The sequence below is a fragment of the Peromyscus eremicus genome, chromosome 8a (assembly GCF_949786415.1).
Source record: "Peromyscus eremicus chromosome 8a, PerEre_H2_v1, whole genome shotgun sequence".
Lineage (NCBI taxonomy): Eukaryota > Metazoa > Chordata > Mammalia > Rodentia > Cricetidae > Peromyscus > Peromyscus eremicus.
Window position 1 is genome coordinate 45,076,957 of NC_081423.1, and position 16,769 is coordinate 45,093,725.

General features: G+C 40.8%; 1 protein-coding gene across 2 annotated transcripts in view; it reads right to left on the reverse strand.

Annotated features, from left to right (window-relative positions):
- Akap10 (A-kinase anchoring protein 10) overlaps nucleotides 1-16,769 on the reverse strand; it is a 63,513-nt gene that overhangs the window by 14,275 nt on the left and 32,469 nt on the right. For both annotated transcript variants that reach the window (XM_059270861.1, XM_059270862.1), the window contains 4 exons: nucleotides 13,824-13,960; nucleotides 10,291-10,435; nucleotides 7,294-7,467; nucleotides 1,046-1,155 (listed from right to left, as the gene is read on the reverse strand). In XM_059270861.1, the coding sequence (XP_059126844.1) occupies nucleotides 1,046-1,155; nucleotides 7,294-7,467; nucleotides 10,291-10,435; nucleotides 13,824-13,960 (566 nt within the window). The remainder of the gene's footprint in view (nucleotides 1-1,045; nucleotides 1,156-7,293; nucleotides 7,468-10,290; nucleotides 10,436-13,823; nucleotides 13,961-16,769) is intronic.

Below are 16,769 nucleotides of genomic sequence, written 5' to 3' on the forward strand. Positions count from 1 at the left end.
AGAGTAGGGTTGATCTACCTCGGTTTATGTAGTCATCAAACCACAATTAAGAAAGAAGTTACTTTATGTGTGTCTAGTAAATTTCAGTATGTAAAATATCCTATTGTCTTTCCATTCTAGGCTCAAAAAACCACCAAGTTCATTCTCAAATACAAACTCAGTTTCCTAAGAAATAGCTATGTAACACACAAGTAATGTCACCATCTTTTTTACTTTATGTGTATTGTTGTTTCTAAGATCCAGACTTTAAAATAGCTACAATGGCCAGACATGTGGCACATACTTCTAATCCCAGAATTTGGGAAACTGAGGCAGGCAGATCTCTGTCAGCCTGGTATATGTACTGAATCCCAAGCCAGTCAAGACTACATAGTGAGACAATGTCTCAAAATAATTAAGTAAATAAACAAAACAGGTAAATGTGAACCCAATGGATTGTGTAGAGCAGACAGCCTAAAACACAGTATGTAACTATGGTATCATCCATCAGGTACATCGTAATGAAGAGATGATGGGAATGATGTGTACCAAGTGCTGCCTAGACATTAGACATTATTTTCAGTGCTTTTCATGTATTACTTTATGCCCTTAGGGAGCTGAAGTATTAAATGAGACACTAATAGATTAAGTAGCATAGCATGCCAAGAAGTAGACAGAACTGAAAACTCAAGAAAATCCCTAGAGTCTTCCTTTAAAATGTTTTATAATTTGTTGTTATGCATGTTACCAACATGTATGTGAATGCAGCTATACACGTGCCTCAGCATGCATGTAGAGGTCAGAGGAAACTTTGGAGAGTTGATTCTCTCCTTCCACCATGGTTCCAGGAACTGAATGAACTCAGGTGTTCAGACTTGCTGGCCTGGAATTCACTATGGAGACCAAGTTGGCCTCGAATTCACTCTTGAATGCTGGGATTAAAGGTAGGCCACAATGCTTGGCTTCCTTATAATCACTATATTACATGATATATGAAAATGCTGGGTATTTAAATTTTTTTTTTTAATTTTCAAAAGATGCTAAATTCTACATGAGTTAAACTTACCCTGCGTATGTCCGTTGATATAAAGATTCTGGATCCAGACTTGCAGCATCCACAATTATTGCTTCATCAAAATTTTTCAGAATTTTAATACTGGCTTTTTTCATACTAGACTACAACAGAAATTATAAAATTAGTAGTAAATTATTTTAAAAAACAAACAAACAAACAAACAAACAAACCAGTCCTGAGTTTGGGAGATGTGAGACTAGGATAGAGCTGTTTGTCTTATCACCCACCTCCTTCACTGAGGAGTGTATCGGCAACGATTCTGAGACACACACACAGTCTACAGCTACAATGAAAGGAGGAAGGCACAAGACCAAACACACGGCATGAATCTGCACACCAAACCCATCTTTCTAATGACCTATGCTGCGCTATCCTCAGACATTATTGTTCTAATATGGAAGACTCAGCCATCCAGGCATCTATATGTTACCTAATAAATATAACGCCTAACTCTTAAAGGATAGATGAATGTCTTCAATTTTCAGTGAGGCTGTGTGAAAAAAGAAGGTAAAGAGCCCCACCTACAGTGACCAAGTACAGTCAGGTCCCTCCAGCATTCTAATTCAAACAAAAGGCTAAGCAGGTCAGAACTGGCATTTTTCTGAAACATAGAGCTATTCAGCTGACTCAGAAATCCAAATCTTAAAAATGCTATTATGGCTGGGTGGTGGTGGCACATGCCTTTTAATCTCAGCACTCAGGAGGCAGAGACAGGCGGATCTCTGTGATTTTAAGGCCAGCCTGGTCTACAGAGTGAGTTCCAGGACAGCCAGGGCTGTTAATACAGAGAAACCCTGTCTCAAACAAAACAAAACGCTGTTATGGAGAGGCTCATATGTATGCAAAATGACTTAATAGTTAACATCAGTCACTGAAGCATTATTTAAAATGCTAACTGGGAAGAACAAGCTTAACTTGTAACTAAGAGACAGATTAAATAAAATAACCGAATAGGCAATATACTGAGAAAGAAAGTCTCCAAATACATAATTAACTAAGAAAGGAACACTGGGAAATGTTCGAGGGACTAACATCTATGAGGCACTGTTACTCAGTGTGATGGTTAGTACTGTCAACAGGATCTAGAATCACCTGAAAACAAAACAAACAAGCAGACCAAGAGCTTCTAGCACCCCTGTGAGGGGTTATCCACCCTGATCTGGGTGGCACCATTCCAGGGGAGTGGGGTCAGGACAAAAATCAAAAGGAGAAAGTAAGGTAAGCCTAAGCATTCACTCTCTTCTTCCTGACTGTGGATGCAAGTGCCCACCTGCATCAAGCTGACGGAAATACTCAGGAACTGAGAGCCGTTCCTTCTTGAAGGCACTTTTGTCTGGTACAGTCCAGCAATGAGTGAGACAAGCAACTCACATACTCTTAACTGTAAGACCAGACATCACCAGACCAACATTTATCTAGAGTGTAGGCAGTATTTCATGAGTTATGGATCTAAAATCCTCAATAAAAAGAAATTCAACCATAAGAGCAAGTAGGATTTGTTCTAGAAACACAAGGCATCTGAAAACCATGAGAAACTTAATACACTATATCAACAGAATCAAACTCCCAAACTTATAGTCATCTTAGTACAAAAAAAAAAATCATGTGTTAAAATATCTAACATATTCACCTGCAATTAAAAAAATACAAATCACATTTAGCAATCAATTTCTTTAATCTTATAGAGAACATCTATTAAAAAGAAAATGAACAAAGCTAAACCCTACAGATCTAGATTGAACAGCACAGTAAAGGGGAGAAAGCTCAAAGCTTTTCTGGGGTCAGGAAAGAGGCAACTATACCTGTTCTTCTCACTTCTATTCCACACTACAGCAGAAGCTCCAGGCAGCAGAGCAGTTAAGGCAAGAAAAGGAATCTAACTGCATCCCAAGTGGGCAGAAAGCAAACTACTACAGTTTCTAGACAACACAGAAACTCCTAAAGCTACGAATCCTTAGAGCTAACAAATGAACTTAACAGAGCTAAAAGTATGAGATCAATACCAAAACTCACTGTTTTTCTATGCATTTTAAATGAAAAACCCGCAAAGAAAATGAAGAAACCAGCTATATTTCTAATAGCCTCAAAATGAAAACTCTAGGGCTGGAGAGATGGCTCAGCAGTTAAGAGCACTGGCTGCTCTTCCAGAGGACCCAGGTTCAATTCCCAGCACACACATGGCAGTTCACACCTGTCTGTAACTCTAGTTCCAGGGGATCTGACACCCTCACACAGATATATGTGCAGGCAAAACACCAATGCACATGAAATAAAATAAATAAATAGGAAAAATCTAGGAATAAATGAACAAGGATATGTAATATTATAAAACAATGCTGAAAGAAACTAAGGACATAAATGGGAACATTCTATCTTCATAGACTAGAAAATGTGTTATTACAATGGTAATACTCCAGAAGTATCTACTGATTTCATGCAGTCCTGGCCAAAATTAAAAGCCAATCTCTAAGTTCATATGGAATGCAAGGACTCAGAATAGACAAAACAATCTTGAAAATAAAAAATAAAACAAAACCCAAACTGGCTAGGTGTGGTGGCACTCAGGAGGCCAAGGAGTAAGATAAAGAGTTTAAGGATACAACATGCTACACAGGAAGACCATGTCTCAAAAATCCCAAATCAAACTACTCCAAAAGCTAAAACTAAAAGAAGATGCATACATCCTAACTTACCAACGCTATAGCATTAAACCAATAGAACTAGAGCAAGTGAGATGGGTCAGTGGGTAACGGGACTTGCTGCCAAGCCTGACAACCTAAGTTCAAGCCTCAAGATTGATATGGGAGAAAGACAGAACCAACTTCCACAAGCCGTCCAGACCTCCACAAGCAAGCTACGGCATGTCCAAGACCGTCTCCTATTCCCACATATAAACAACAACAACAACAACAACAACGGGATTGACATAAGCATAGACATTCAATAGACTAGAACTCAAAGTGTGGAAAAACATACATACTTCATCAACCGGTTTTTTTTTTTAATTTCTTTTTATTTTATGTGTATCGATGTTTTGCCTGTATGTATATTGGTGCACCATGTGCATGCAGTGCCCAAGAAAATGGGAAGAGGGCTTAGGATGTCTTGGAACTAGAGTTACAGATGACTGTGAGATACCATGTGGGTGCAAGGAATTGAACTCTGGTTCTTCAGAAGAGCAGCCAGTGCTCCTAATCACTGAACCATTCTTCCATCTTGGTCAACTGATTCTTAAAAAGGGAATTAACACAATACAGTGCCAAAGGAACAGGATTTTTTATTTTTGTATTTTGTATTTGAGAAATGTTGCTGAAACTTGTGGATATCTAGTGGAAAGAGGATGAAGCTGGGTACTGGGTGTGGTGGTGCACAGGCAGGTTTAAGTTTAAGGCCAGCATGGTGTACACAGCAAGTTCTAGGCCAGCCAGAGCTACATAGTGAGAGCTAATAATAATAATAATAATAATAATAATAATAATAATAATAACAATTTCTATAAAAGAGTGAAGTTAACCATTTATCTTACATCATATATAAAACCAACTTTAAAGTGGGTCAAAACCCCAAATTCTTAGAAGAAAACAGTAAGTTTGTATTACTTTAGATTTGGCAATGACTTTTTAAAATGCATATGAATATTTGCTTGCATGTATGTCTCTGTACCACATGTCTTGCCTGGTGTCCTCAGAGGCCAAAAGAGGGTGTTAGATCCCCTGGAACTGGAGTTATAGACTGTTGTGAGCCACTATGCAGGTGCTGAGAATTGAACCCGGGTCCTCTGGAAGAACAGCCAGTGCTCTTAACTACAGAGCCATCTCTCCATATTTGTTAGTTTAAGACAGGCTCTCATGCCAAGTGAAGTACATGCCTTTAATTCCATCACTTGGAGGGTGGGAAAAAGCAGGTGGATTTCTGTGAGTTTGAGGCCAGCCTGGTCTATAAAGTGAGTTCCAGGATAGCCAGGGCTGTTACACAGAGAAACTCTGTCTCAAAAACACAAAACAAAACAAACAAAACAAAGGCAAGATCTCACTATGTAGCCCTGGCTGGAACTCACAGAGATCACCTGCTCTGTCTCCTGAGTGCTGGGATAAAAGGCAATGTGTCACCACCATGTCCCACCACTTTTACTTTTTTTAAGATTTATTTATTTATTTATGTGTATGCATGTGAGAATGCCCACAGAGGCCAGAAGGGGGCATCAGAGCCCCTGGAGCCAGACTTACAGCCAGTTGTAAGCTGTCTGATGTGTGTGCTGGCAATCAACTCTGGTTCTCTACAAGAGCAGCCAGTGTTCTTAACCAATGAACATTCTCCCTGGCACTCACATAATGTCTGAGGAATAACATCCAAGGCTGACTCTGCATGCACAGCAGGCACACTCTTGTGCATGAATACAAACATACTTGGTTACTAAATTATCTGGGAAGGGAAGAGAAAGGAGGTTAGAATGGAGCTGGGTGTGGTGGAGAACACCTTTAATCTCAGTGCTCAGGAGGCAGAGGCAGTCGATCGGAGTCCCAGGACAGCCTGGTCTACACACTTGGTTTTTGGGATAAGTTTTGAGACCTGGTCTCAAAAATAAATAAAAATCTGAAAGACACAACTTTACAAGGTGGTAGGGAATGGGAGGATAATGGGTAGGACTTTGATCAATATATACAGGTGAAATTTCAACAGGGTACATAAATTTAAAAAACCCATTAATTTAAAAAATGATTGTTCATGCCTATGTTTGGATGATGTGGGAGTGGGCAACATGTGCCACAGTGTGCACACAGAGGCCAGAGGAGAACTCGGTGGAGTATGTTCTTCCTTCCACCTTTATGTGGGTTTGTGAATTGAACTCAGATTGCATGACAAGTACTTCTTCTGACTGAACTTATCTCCTTGCCCTCAGTTAAGGTCTTAATGCCTCCTTTTGATTTGCTGTCTTGAGAACATCCCACTTCCTATGATTTTAGGGAGAATCAGGTAAGGTATGCTATCTAACAGTTAAAAAATAAACAGCTCAAAAAGCAAACAAAACAAATAAACAAAACAGAACAAATAAACAAGGAAGGCGAGCCTGAGGGAGGAGGACTTGAGTTCTCTACGTGGAAGTCGGGGTTGGGGGGTGTTTGGGGGGGAAGAACTGACCGCTGCAGGCTATCCTCTGGTTCCCACACTAACTGTGACATGTGTGCCTGCACTCACACACACATCATACATACACGGTTTTAAACAAATTAAAACAATCTGAGTTCACTAGTAATAAAAAGTATCCTAAATTCAGTTATTAAAATTTCTCAAATAATTGTAAAAAGAGCTCTTCAGAGTTATAAAATACTTTTTACTGGGCTGAGGAGATAGTAAAGTGCTCGCCATACAAGCATGACAACCTTCCACCACTAGGACCCACATGGAGTCTGGGCATGGTGAAATGCTTATAATCCCAGCCCCTGGGTGTGAGGAACAGATGCAGTCCTGAGTGAATACCTTGAGTGAATGTCTATGGTGGACATGAGCATAACATGTCAAAGACCCCAGTGCCACAGAACCATGGAATGGCAAGGCCTTCCCTTGATCTAAGTACAGATGTTGACAGGTGTTGCAGAAAATATTAACCATAGCTGCTTCTTCCTGGATGACTGCACCCCTCCTAAGGCCCCCTACTGAGATTCAGCTGTATATAATAAATACACTGAATTTCTGGGCTGCTAATGCATGTCCATCAGAGTGCACAGCTCACCCGATCCCAGCTAGCTTTTCTATATATGTTACTGTCACTGAAACACAGTCAGGTCAATCTGAAAGCCATGCAGGTCATGGCATCTGGGAAGGTGGAGACTGGCAGATTCCTGGGCTTTGCTGGCCAGCCAGCCAAACCTAATATCAAGTCCTGAGCCAGTAAGAGATGCTATCCCCAAAACCAAGGTGAATAATGTCTGAGGAATAACTTCCAAGGCTGACCTCTGGCCTCTGCACATACAGCAGGCACATTCTTGTGCATGAATGCAAGCACATCTGGTTACTAAAACGAAAAGCATGGTTGTCAAGCAGATGAAAGCTTTAATGGAAGAGCATGGTACAATATAGCATAAACCTAATCACAACTGGTAGTCTGATTAGAATTTATAAGTAAGTTGATTCTATTTTCTTGTACTACTTAAAACATATAAATAGGATCTGCTGCTGACATTTGAAGGAAAGGCTCTATATGCATTCCTTCCCACTGATAGATTGAAATTAGCTAATACCTGAGCACTGGAGCCATCTGAACCACCTGAGTGAGACTCCTCAGGAAGGCAGACAGAGCCGTGAGCAGCCAGTGAAACATTCCCTCCAAGAAACTCATCTCCTCGAACTGAATGGATGAGGTCATTCAAATATTTGTAATAAAGATTGCTGGACAGAAAACCAGGCAAAAAGACCTGAAAGAGGAACAGCATTTTAAAAACAAGCAAACACATCTAGTACTTAATTTTAAATAGCTTTACGTACAAGTCTGTCACTCACAGCAGCACCTGCACTTCTCCCTCTTACACTACTACCCAGTTTCCACTGCCACCACAAGGGTCCTTGTCCCACCCACACCTTCCATGGACATTGCACAGTAGGAAGAAAACAGTCCGACTCTTCACCAGTGATTTTAATTCTGAACTGACTTCTCTGAGATAAATGATAAGGAATGGAGGCTGCAGAGATGGCTCAGTGGTTAAGCGTTTGAACTGATCTTGAAGAGGAGCAAGTTTTGTTCCCAGAACCCATGTCAGTAACTCAAGCTCCAAGTGGATAGAATACCTCTGGCCTCCACAGGCGGTTTCACCCAGGGGTATATACAAACCTGTACATAGACATGAAAACTAAAACTAAAAAAATTTACAAGAAATATGACTGCTAAGGTGAACTCTAACCTTCAAATATATGGCAAATGTATCTTATCAAAGGGATGTTATCAATTTATATCACGAGCAATACATCAGATTATCTATACCTACACATGCTTCCCAATGCTGGTTTTTCATCTGTTTCCAAATAACTAATGGCACTTGTAGAATAAATACCAATTGGAGCAGCTTTTATGGTCATTTAAGAATTATTAATGGTGCTGAATATACTGAATAAGTACTCATGTTTATCATTTTCATTTTCCATTACAGACTTCCTTCACAGCACTAAGCACAACTGTGGATATGTCTGTCTGTAATTAAAATGTTTTCTTACAGACCTAAGTCTCAAAGGTCAAAAGCCCCACTGTTTACCACTGTAACACCAATAACCAGTACAGAAATAGTCAAAAGTATTTGCTGCATGCATCACTCATGTCTTCCTATCCTTTCCTCATCTACCTGCTAGGGCCTGCTACTGTTAATATACTGCAGGGTAGTGGGGGCATGGTGGCTCATGTCTATAACCAGCACTTGGAAGGTGGAGGTAGGACGATCATGAGTTCACAGCTAGCTAGCCTGGGCCACATGATCAAACTCTGTCTTAGAGAGTCTCCAACTCCCCCATCCCTCTGGACAAAACAAAACCAAAAAACCCTAATACAAATTCCTTACCAGTGAACATTTATTAAGAACTATTTTGTCCTCCTTCCCCCAAAAGTACTGAGGATAGAACCCAAGATCTCCCACATGACAGTCAAGCACCCTATCACTGAGTTACAGACATAGTCCATTTTTACTTTTTGAGACAGGATTTCCTTCAGTGCCCAAGATGGCCTTGAATTTTCTCTTTTCTTCAATTTAATTTTATTTATTGTTGCACATATGCATACATGTGTGTTAGGTGCAAGTAGGTGTCCATGGTCTATGTCACACATGTAGAGGTAAAAGGACAACTTTCAGGTGTCGGTTCTGTTTCCACCATGTGTTCTGGGAACCGATCTCTGAAAATCCTGCCAGCCCTTCTCTTTTCTGTCCTATGTCAGTTTATGTGTGTGTCATCCTCAGGAACTTGGTTTACTCCTTTAAGACAGGGTACTTGCTGGTCTGGAGGTCACCATTACTCTACACTGGCTGGCCAGTGAGCCACAGGGACCTCCTGTCTCTGCCTGCTGAGCACAGGGATAGTACAGATGTGTGCCACTTTACTCAGCTTTTCTATTTGAGTTCCAGGTACCAAATTCAAGTCCCCGTGCTTGTAAGGCAAGCACTTTACCAACAAAGCCAGCTTTGACCATTTAATCTTCTTACCCATCTGAGAGGGCAGGCTGTGTGCCACCACACCCAACTACATCTTATCTCTCCATATTTTATTTCTCATTAAGTTTTTATTTTTTTATATTCCCCCTAGACTTGGACTTTCCTTTCAATCAGAAAATTTTTCATTTTAATCATGAAAAAGTTACTATCTTGAGTTGTTATTGATATGTTATTACATTATCTCTAGCTTTGCTATAACTTGCCTTTTATACTAATTCTTTTAAATTGAGTCTTTTTGTGTGTATACGTGAATGTGCATGCAAATGAAAACCAGAGACTAATTTAGGTGTCTTCCTCAATCACTTCTCAACTTTATCTTTTACAACAGGGTCTCTCACTGAACTTGGGCTCACCAATTGGCTGGATCCTCCTGTTTCTAGGTCCTCAGTGCTAGGATTACAGATGCCACCTCTCCACACCTGGCTTTTTAAGAAATTACCTAGGATTCTAACTCAAGTTCGACTGAGCTATCTCTCTAGAGTCTAAGTCCAGTGTTGGTGGGTTTTTATTTTTTTATTATTTTGTGTGTGTGTGTGTGTGTGTGTGTGTGTGTGTGTGTGTGTGTGTATGGCATTTTATAATAGTGCTTAATCAATCACTTTCCACTTGGATAAGCATGTGTGTGTGTGTCAGTCATTTTATAATAGTGCTTAATCAATCACTTTCCACCTGGATAAGCACGAAACATTTCAGTGACATAAACTTATGAGTTTGCCCTGGACTCAGTACAACTCCTAGCAAATCTGCTCTAATTCATTAGAATAAGTTATTTACAAACATGGACACTATGATTAAGCTGTTAGTGATATCTCAAAAGTGATCAAAATACATAAAATTAAGTGTTTCAATGCAATGATCAATAGAGAAGTTCAATAACTGCCTGGGCCACTTAGCCTATAAAAATGAGGTTAATACACATCAAGTCAAGATTCAAAGCCTCTGCTCTTAATCACTATGCTATACCACTTCAGTTTCCCACTGCTGTGTTATACATTGTATTATACAAGTAAAACTTGTTGTAGTTTAATATCTGAAGATGTTAGTTACCTTCTCCATGGTTGTCCAGGCCTGACGTAATGGAGTTGTGAAACAGTTAGGAAGTGGTCCACCTTCCCTGCAGATATTGGATTCAATTTCTAATCGTACAACATCATCAAATCCAAGGGGGTGTGTGGCTTGGAGGGAAAAGTACCTATGGCAGAAAGAGATTCCAAGTAAAACCAAATGATACACAAGCTGAAGCAGCTGTCCACACTTAGACATTTTTATCTGAGGCTACCTGACTCTGTTCCAGACTTTCAACTATAGAACCAGGTAAGAAAAGTACCACTGTGTAGCCTTTTATTATTCTCACTTCCTACAGGAAATCTGCTCCTTCCCACATGTCTTCCAAACACCTTTAGTTCCTGGCCAGACAGCTCTGCTATTTGAGTTTGAGTCAGGTTATGCAGAGGCAAAGAAATCAACCAGCTGCACACACTTCATGGGCACTTGTTTTCTGTTTAGGACTTAAAAAGGAGTTTTTAAGAAATTTTCCTAAGACTCTATCATTTTCCTTGAAAAAAGATTTGTGCACAAGATAAAGTGAGAGCATATCACCATACCTACAAAGCATAGTAATAATCGTGGGAATCCAAAATGAACAGTAATAAGATGAAGCAGATGGATTAACTGGAGTTAACTCAAAGGACCTGCTGATACTTTAGAGAGGAAAGGAAACAGTAGTTAATGAGAACCCAAAAGTGTTTGAATATAACGAGATATAGTCAACTGATATTTGGTACTTGGACTATGGACACAAAAAAAGTACAAGCAGGGGTAAAGAAAACTTTCAAATACTCTAGTAGCGTCTGTCCATCTATGACAGAAACACAGAAGGGGGGATGACGCATATAGGAAATAGAGGAAAGAGCAAGCAAGAAACTACGAAGTCCAACCTGACAGCCAACTAACAGAATAGCAGCACCCATAGGACGTCCCGCTTCAGAGAATGACTCCCAAAGCGAAAATGGGACTCAGTGGAAACACTCCATCTGCTCTGGGCAGTTGCTGAGCTCCAGCCAGGACCGAGTGGGGCCCTGACCACGGCTCTGCTCCAGCGGTCACAAACTATTCTCTTTTCATCAGCATTTCCATAGCCACATAACTTCTCCTGTGCTGTAAGCAATGACAAGTACTCTTCCATGAGTTCGACTTCTAGGCACCCCGGACCTAACTTCAAATGTCCATTCTTCCCATTCAACAGCCATCACTGTCCTTCCCCAATACCTTCCACTGGCCCACCACAGCAGGGAGTACTGGGCTGAACAGGAAGAATTAGATCTCCGTTAAAGTTCTGCCACTACCCTGCTCTACAATTTTGAGAAACAATTTCCTTCATGGGACTTAGTTCCTTACCTTCAAAACAGAAAAATCAGACCAGATGCCCAACCTGATTGTCCATCAGAATTATCAAATGTTTTCAAAGGAGTGAGCATTTCTGAGGTTCCCCCTCAAACCTGCTGAATGAGAATCTAATACGCAGGACTGAAAGTGAATTTTTAAAAAAAGATTTATTTAATGTGCATTAGAGTTTTGCCTGTATGTATGTCTGTATGAGGGTGTCAGATCCCCTGGAACTGGAGTCACAGACAGTTGTGAAACACTGTGTGGGTGCTGGGAACTGAATCTGGGTCCTCTGAAGAGCCGTGAGTACTCTCAACCTCTGAGCAATCTCTCCAGCCCCTGGAAGTGAATTTTTAACAAGTTCCTAGATGAATTTCTTTTTTTAAAAGATTGACTTCATTTTATGTGTTTGAGTGTTTTGTCTACAAGTGTGTCTGTGCACCACATAGGTGCCTGGTGCCCTTGGATTCCAGGGAACTGGAGTTATAGATGGTTGTGAACTGAAACATGGGTGCTGGGAATTGAACTCCAGTCCTCTGGAAGTGCAGCCAGTGCTCTTAACCATTGAGACATCTTGCCAGCCCCTCCTAGATGAATATTATTCAGACAGCTTGACATAAACCTGTAGTCCCATGTTTAGCACCCACTGGTCTAGATATGCCTGGCCCTTTCACTCTAACATCACAGAATTCTTGCTTTTGTATTTAATTCTTTTTATGTGTGAATGTTCAAAATGTGTACAGGTACCCATGGAGCCAGAATAGGGTGTCAAATCCCCTAGAGATGGAGTTACATACAGTTATGAGCTGCCTGAGGGGTGCTGGGAATAGAAACTGAGTCCTCCGAAGAGCAGCCAGTGCTCTTAGTTGCTGAGTCGTTGCTCCAGCCCCCAGGCCTGTGAGGTTCTTTAGTCCCAAGTCACCTCTTTACATTTGTCTATGGATACAAACAACAAACTTCCTCACAAGAGAGAAAAGATAAACGTAAAGGCCACATGGTAATGGGGCTGGCCAGTTTTCTCACTTGCCCAAGCAGATGGTTTTAGTTTATTTACAGTATGTTTCTGCCCCCGCCCCCCCAACTTCTTGTCTTTGGTGAAAACTAGTGAGAAATTGGCTGATGTAGTCCAGAAGTAGAGGGCATGCTTAGCATGTACAAGGCCATGGGTTCAATTCCCACCACTAAAGACACACCCACAAACTACTGAAAAAAAAAACTAGTATTTATTATTAATGTAGATAGAACGTATGATACATCTACACCCTTTCTAATCTGCTCCAATTAGTTTAGTGTACTTCCTATTATGTTCTAGAAGTATCATTTTTATTATCCAAATGCTTTCCTTTTTCTGATGCTGGAGATGATGGAACCCAGGTGCTAGTCCACGGGGCTCTATACACTCTATCTCTATCTCAGTTTCTTCTAAGTGCTACACTTCTCCACTTCTTATAATTGTGTCAAGGCTTTTGTGTGAAATTTGCTTTCAAGCTTTTGCTGCCTAGCAAAATTCAATTTATCTTTTTCTCTTTTCACATACATATGTACGCATGGTCACATGTTCATGTGAAAGTGAGCTTGCATGTGTGTGCATGTGTGTGTGTGGGGGCCACAGGGTGATGCTGAGAGTCTTCACTGATAACTTATCTACTTTCTTTGAAGCAGAGTTTCTCTTTTTCCTTAAGATGATGTTCTATACAGATTTTATTATTAATAGTATTTTATGTATATGAGTATCTTGCCTGCATGTATGTCTGTGCAGCATGTACAAGCCTGGTGCCTGAAGAGGCCAGAAAGATGGCACTGCGTCCCCTGTAACTGCAGTAATAGGTGCTTGTGAGTTGCCCTGTGTGTGCTGGGCACGGAACCCAATCCTCTTGAAGAGAAGTGGTGCTCTTAGTGGCTGAGCTGTCCAGCCCCAAAGTAAGACTTCTTAATCAAACCCAGAGCCACCCAGTTTCCATCTGTAAAACCCCCCTGAGTACCCCACTCTGACCCTGCTTGCTCTATAGAAATCCTCGATTTCCTCAGCAGGGATTTTTGTTCTGACTGAAGAGCTCTGCATTCGACACATCCAATCAGTTTTTATGCAATGTCCAGCAGACTCCTCTGACAGGAGATGGACCTACGTCAACATTACCACAGTTTACAGCGAATGCTCAAAACCCCTGCTGAACACACTGACCAAACAAACTCACTTGTCATATAAAATCATGGCATCGTTCTGTGCCTCCTGTCCATCATACTGGCCCTTTTTGGCAGCAAGCTGAGACTGGAAATTATCCGCTGCTAACCAGAATTGTAAGATATTCACTGCATCTTCTTTTTCCATGTACTAGGAAGAAAAACACAAAGGAGTAAGACAAGAAGCAGTTCCCTCACCACCTGTAATTTTGTTGTTAGTAATAAAGTAAAAGAGATCCCCTTCACTCCACACCCTTCAGCAACATACAGAAACTTTAAGTAGACAAATTTTAAATATTCTTTCAGGGGACAGGGAAGTAAAATTAACATCAACAAAACCCCACACCACATACAAGGAGATGCAAACTTCAGTTCATTGGAGTTTAAACAAACAAACAAACAAACAAACAAACAAACAACCCAGACTAATTTGGACTCAATACTTCCTTACCAGTAATGACAATGAATTAATTGAACTAATTTTCTTACACCTAATCACGGCTACCATTCCATGAGGACACATGGTCACTTCAGGAAGACAATCTGAGCAAATACTGATCTCAAGCATGATCAAAAAGGGAAAAAATAAAAAGGAAGTCAACTGTGTGTTTACTGCAGTCTTGCAAAAAGGCACAATTCAAGCATATAGGTTGCTGCTTTATGAAACTGGGAGTTGTTTTGCCAAGTGATGCCTGGAACTGTGAATCTATGGCCTCCTGGAGGTTAAACCCGAACCTACCACAGGAATCTTTATAATAGTCATTTGTCTTGCAACAAAAAATTTCATTTGCTAAAGCCTAAAAATCAGTTATATAAAGCTGTATGCCTTACCTGCTTTAGGTGGATAATATTGCTCTAAAAGCCACAGGTTATTAAACCAAACTTAAGTGCCAGAGAGTGCTACTTCCTACATTCTATTGAGCATGGAGGCCCCCAAGGCCCTCAGAACAATACAGGCAATTGCCACTGCGGCTCTTTGCCCACCAGAACTAGATGGGAAGACCCCATTTGCTGAAGAAATCACTTTGGTCACATGATAAAGAGAAATCAAGCTGAAAATGGAATGGAAGCTTCTTCCCTGCTGAATAGCCCTTATTAGTTGGAAGGCACCATGCAGTGTACTAGGGGAGAATTGTTATAATCTTACTTGGCTACAGACTCTGTGTTTATCCTCCTGACCAGCCAGGCAAGATATGCCAACTGGTACAAAAGTGGCAAGTCTGTTATGGAGTGAACCAATTTGTTTTCTGATTATATTTGAAGGAATCCACACTTGGCAGTTTAAACCCAGTCAAAAGTTCAAGGCTGAGGAGGCCATACGTAAGTCCTAGTGGGGAAGATACTGTGTTGTTTTGCTAAATGGATATGATGTGCCTGTCAAGCTGCCTTCTAAATAACATGTTCATACACACAGAATAGTGCTATTAGTTTTTTTTGTTTTTTTTTTGTTTTTTGTTTTTTGTTTTTTTTTTTGGTTTTTCAAGACAGGGTTTCTCTGGTTAGCTTTGCGCCTTTCCTGGAACTCACTTGGTAGCCCAGGCTGGCCTTGAACTCACAGAGATCCGCCTGGCTCTGCCTCCCGAGTGCTGGGGTTAAAGGCGTGCGCCACCACCGCCCGGCGTGCTATTAGTTTTGATGAGAGACTTTTTTTTTTTTTTGAGAGAGGGTCTCTCACTATGTAGCTCTGGCTAGCCTGAAACTCACTATGTAGGATAGAGCTCCACCTGCCTCTGTTTCCCAGTGCTGGGATTAAAGGCATGTGGCACCATGTCAGGTTGAAAAGCTGCTTTTTGCAGTGAACAGTGGTGATTAGAGACCCCATGAATGACTGTTGTATATGCAACTATAAACGGGTCATCTGTATCATTCCCTCCAAGGCTCAGGGAAAGTCATAGAAGAAGAGTCAGAAAGAATGTAAGAGCTGGAGGAAAAGAACAAGTGATATGGAACATTGAATTCCAGGCACAATGTAGCTGTTCCCCTATTAACTCACAGCAGCTGTGATTACCTGCAAAGACCTCTGCAGACTGGGCCCATCAACAACCTTGTTGTGGAAGGGGGAAAGGATCACGGGGCTACATAGCTCCCCAAAGATTTGCATGAAGCTAATGATAGATGGGGGAAGGAGAGACATTTTCTTCAGTGGTAAAGTCAATGTAAGGTGTCCATGTTTCTGTAAACAACCCTAATGAAACTCACTTGGACACACATACATACACAAACACACTCACCCCCCAAAACCCACAAAATCAAAAACATGAAGCCAACAGAAGAGAGGGGCAGTCGGGAAAGGAAGGAAATCAGGAGGAGGGAGGGGCAGATAACAAGGTATTTGTGTGAATATAATCAAAATACATTATGCACATCTATAATGTCATAATAAAGCTCATTATTATACATGATTATATGCTAATAACTTTTTAAGACTTTGATAAGATGAATAAATATTGAAAAATACCATATATAGCTCAAAGAGATTAACAGATTTATAGTTTGCTTCAAATATTATACTGAAAAATTCTATCAAGTAGCAAAAATAAAAATGATGAACATGGGAAAACTTTACTTTTCTTTCCTTCTTCTGAAATCTGGTCTGTATTTACCGCAATGGAATGAACCAGACAATTCTATGGCATTACTTCATTTTTATTTAGTGTGTGTATGCATGTTTATGTGTGGGTACCTGTGTTCACGTGTGAGCATATGAAGGAGAGAGACTAACATCAGACGTGTTCCTTTACTGCACTCTCCCTTATTCTGAGACAAGGTCTCTTACTTAGCCCAAAGCTCACCAACCCAGTAGACCAGCAAGTCATCCCAGTGCTGAGCACACAGCTGTGCAACCACGCCCAGCTTCTCTCATGGGCTCTCGGGATCTGAACTCGGGGCCTCGTGCTTATGCAGCAAGCACTTTCTCTCCTGAGCATCTCTCCAGCTCCTATTTATTTATTTTTGAGGCA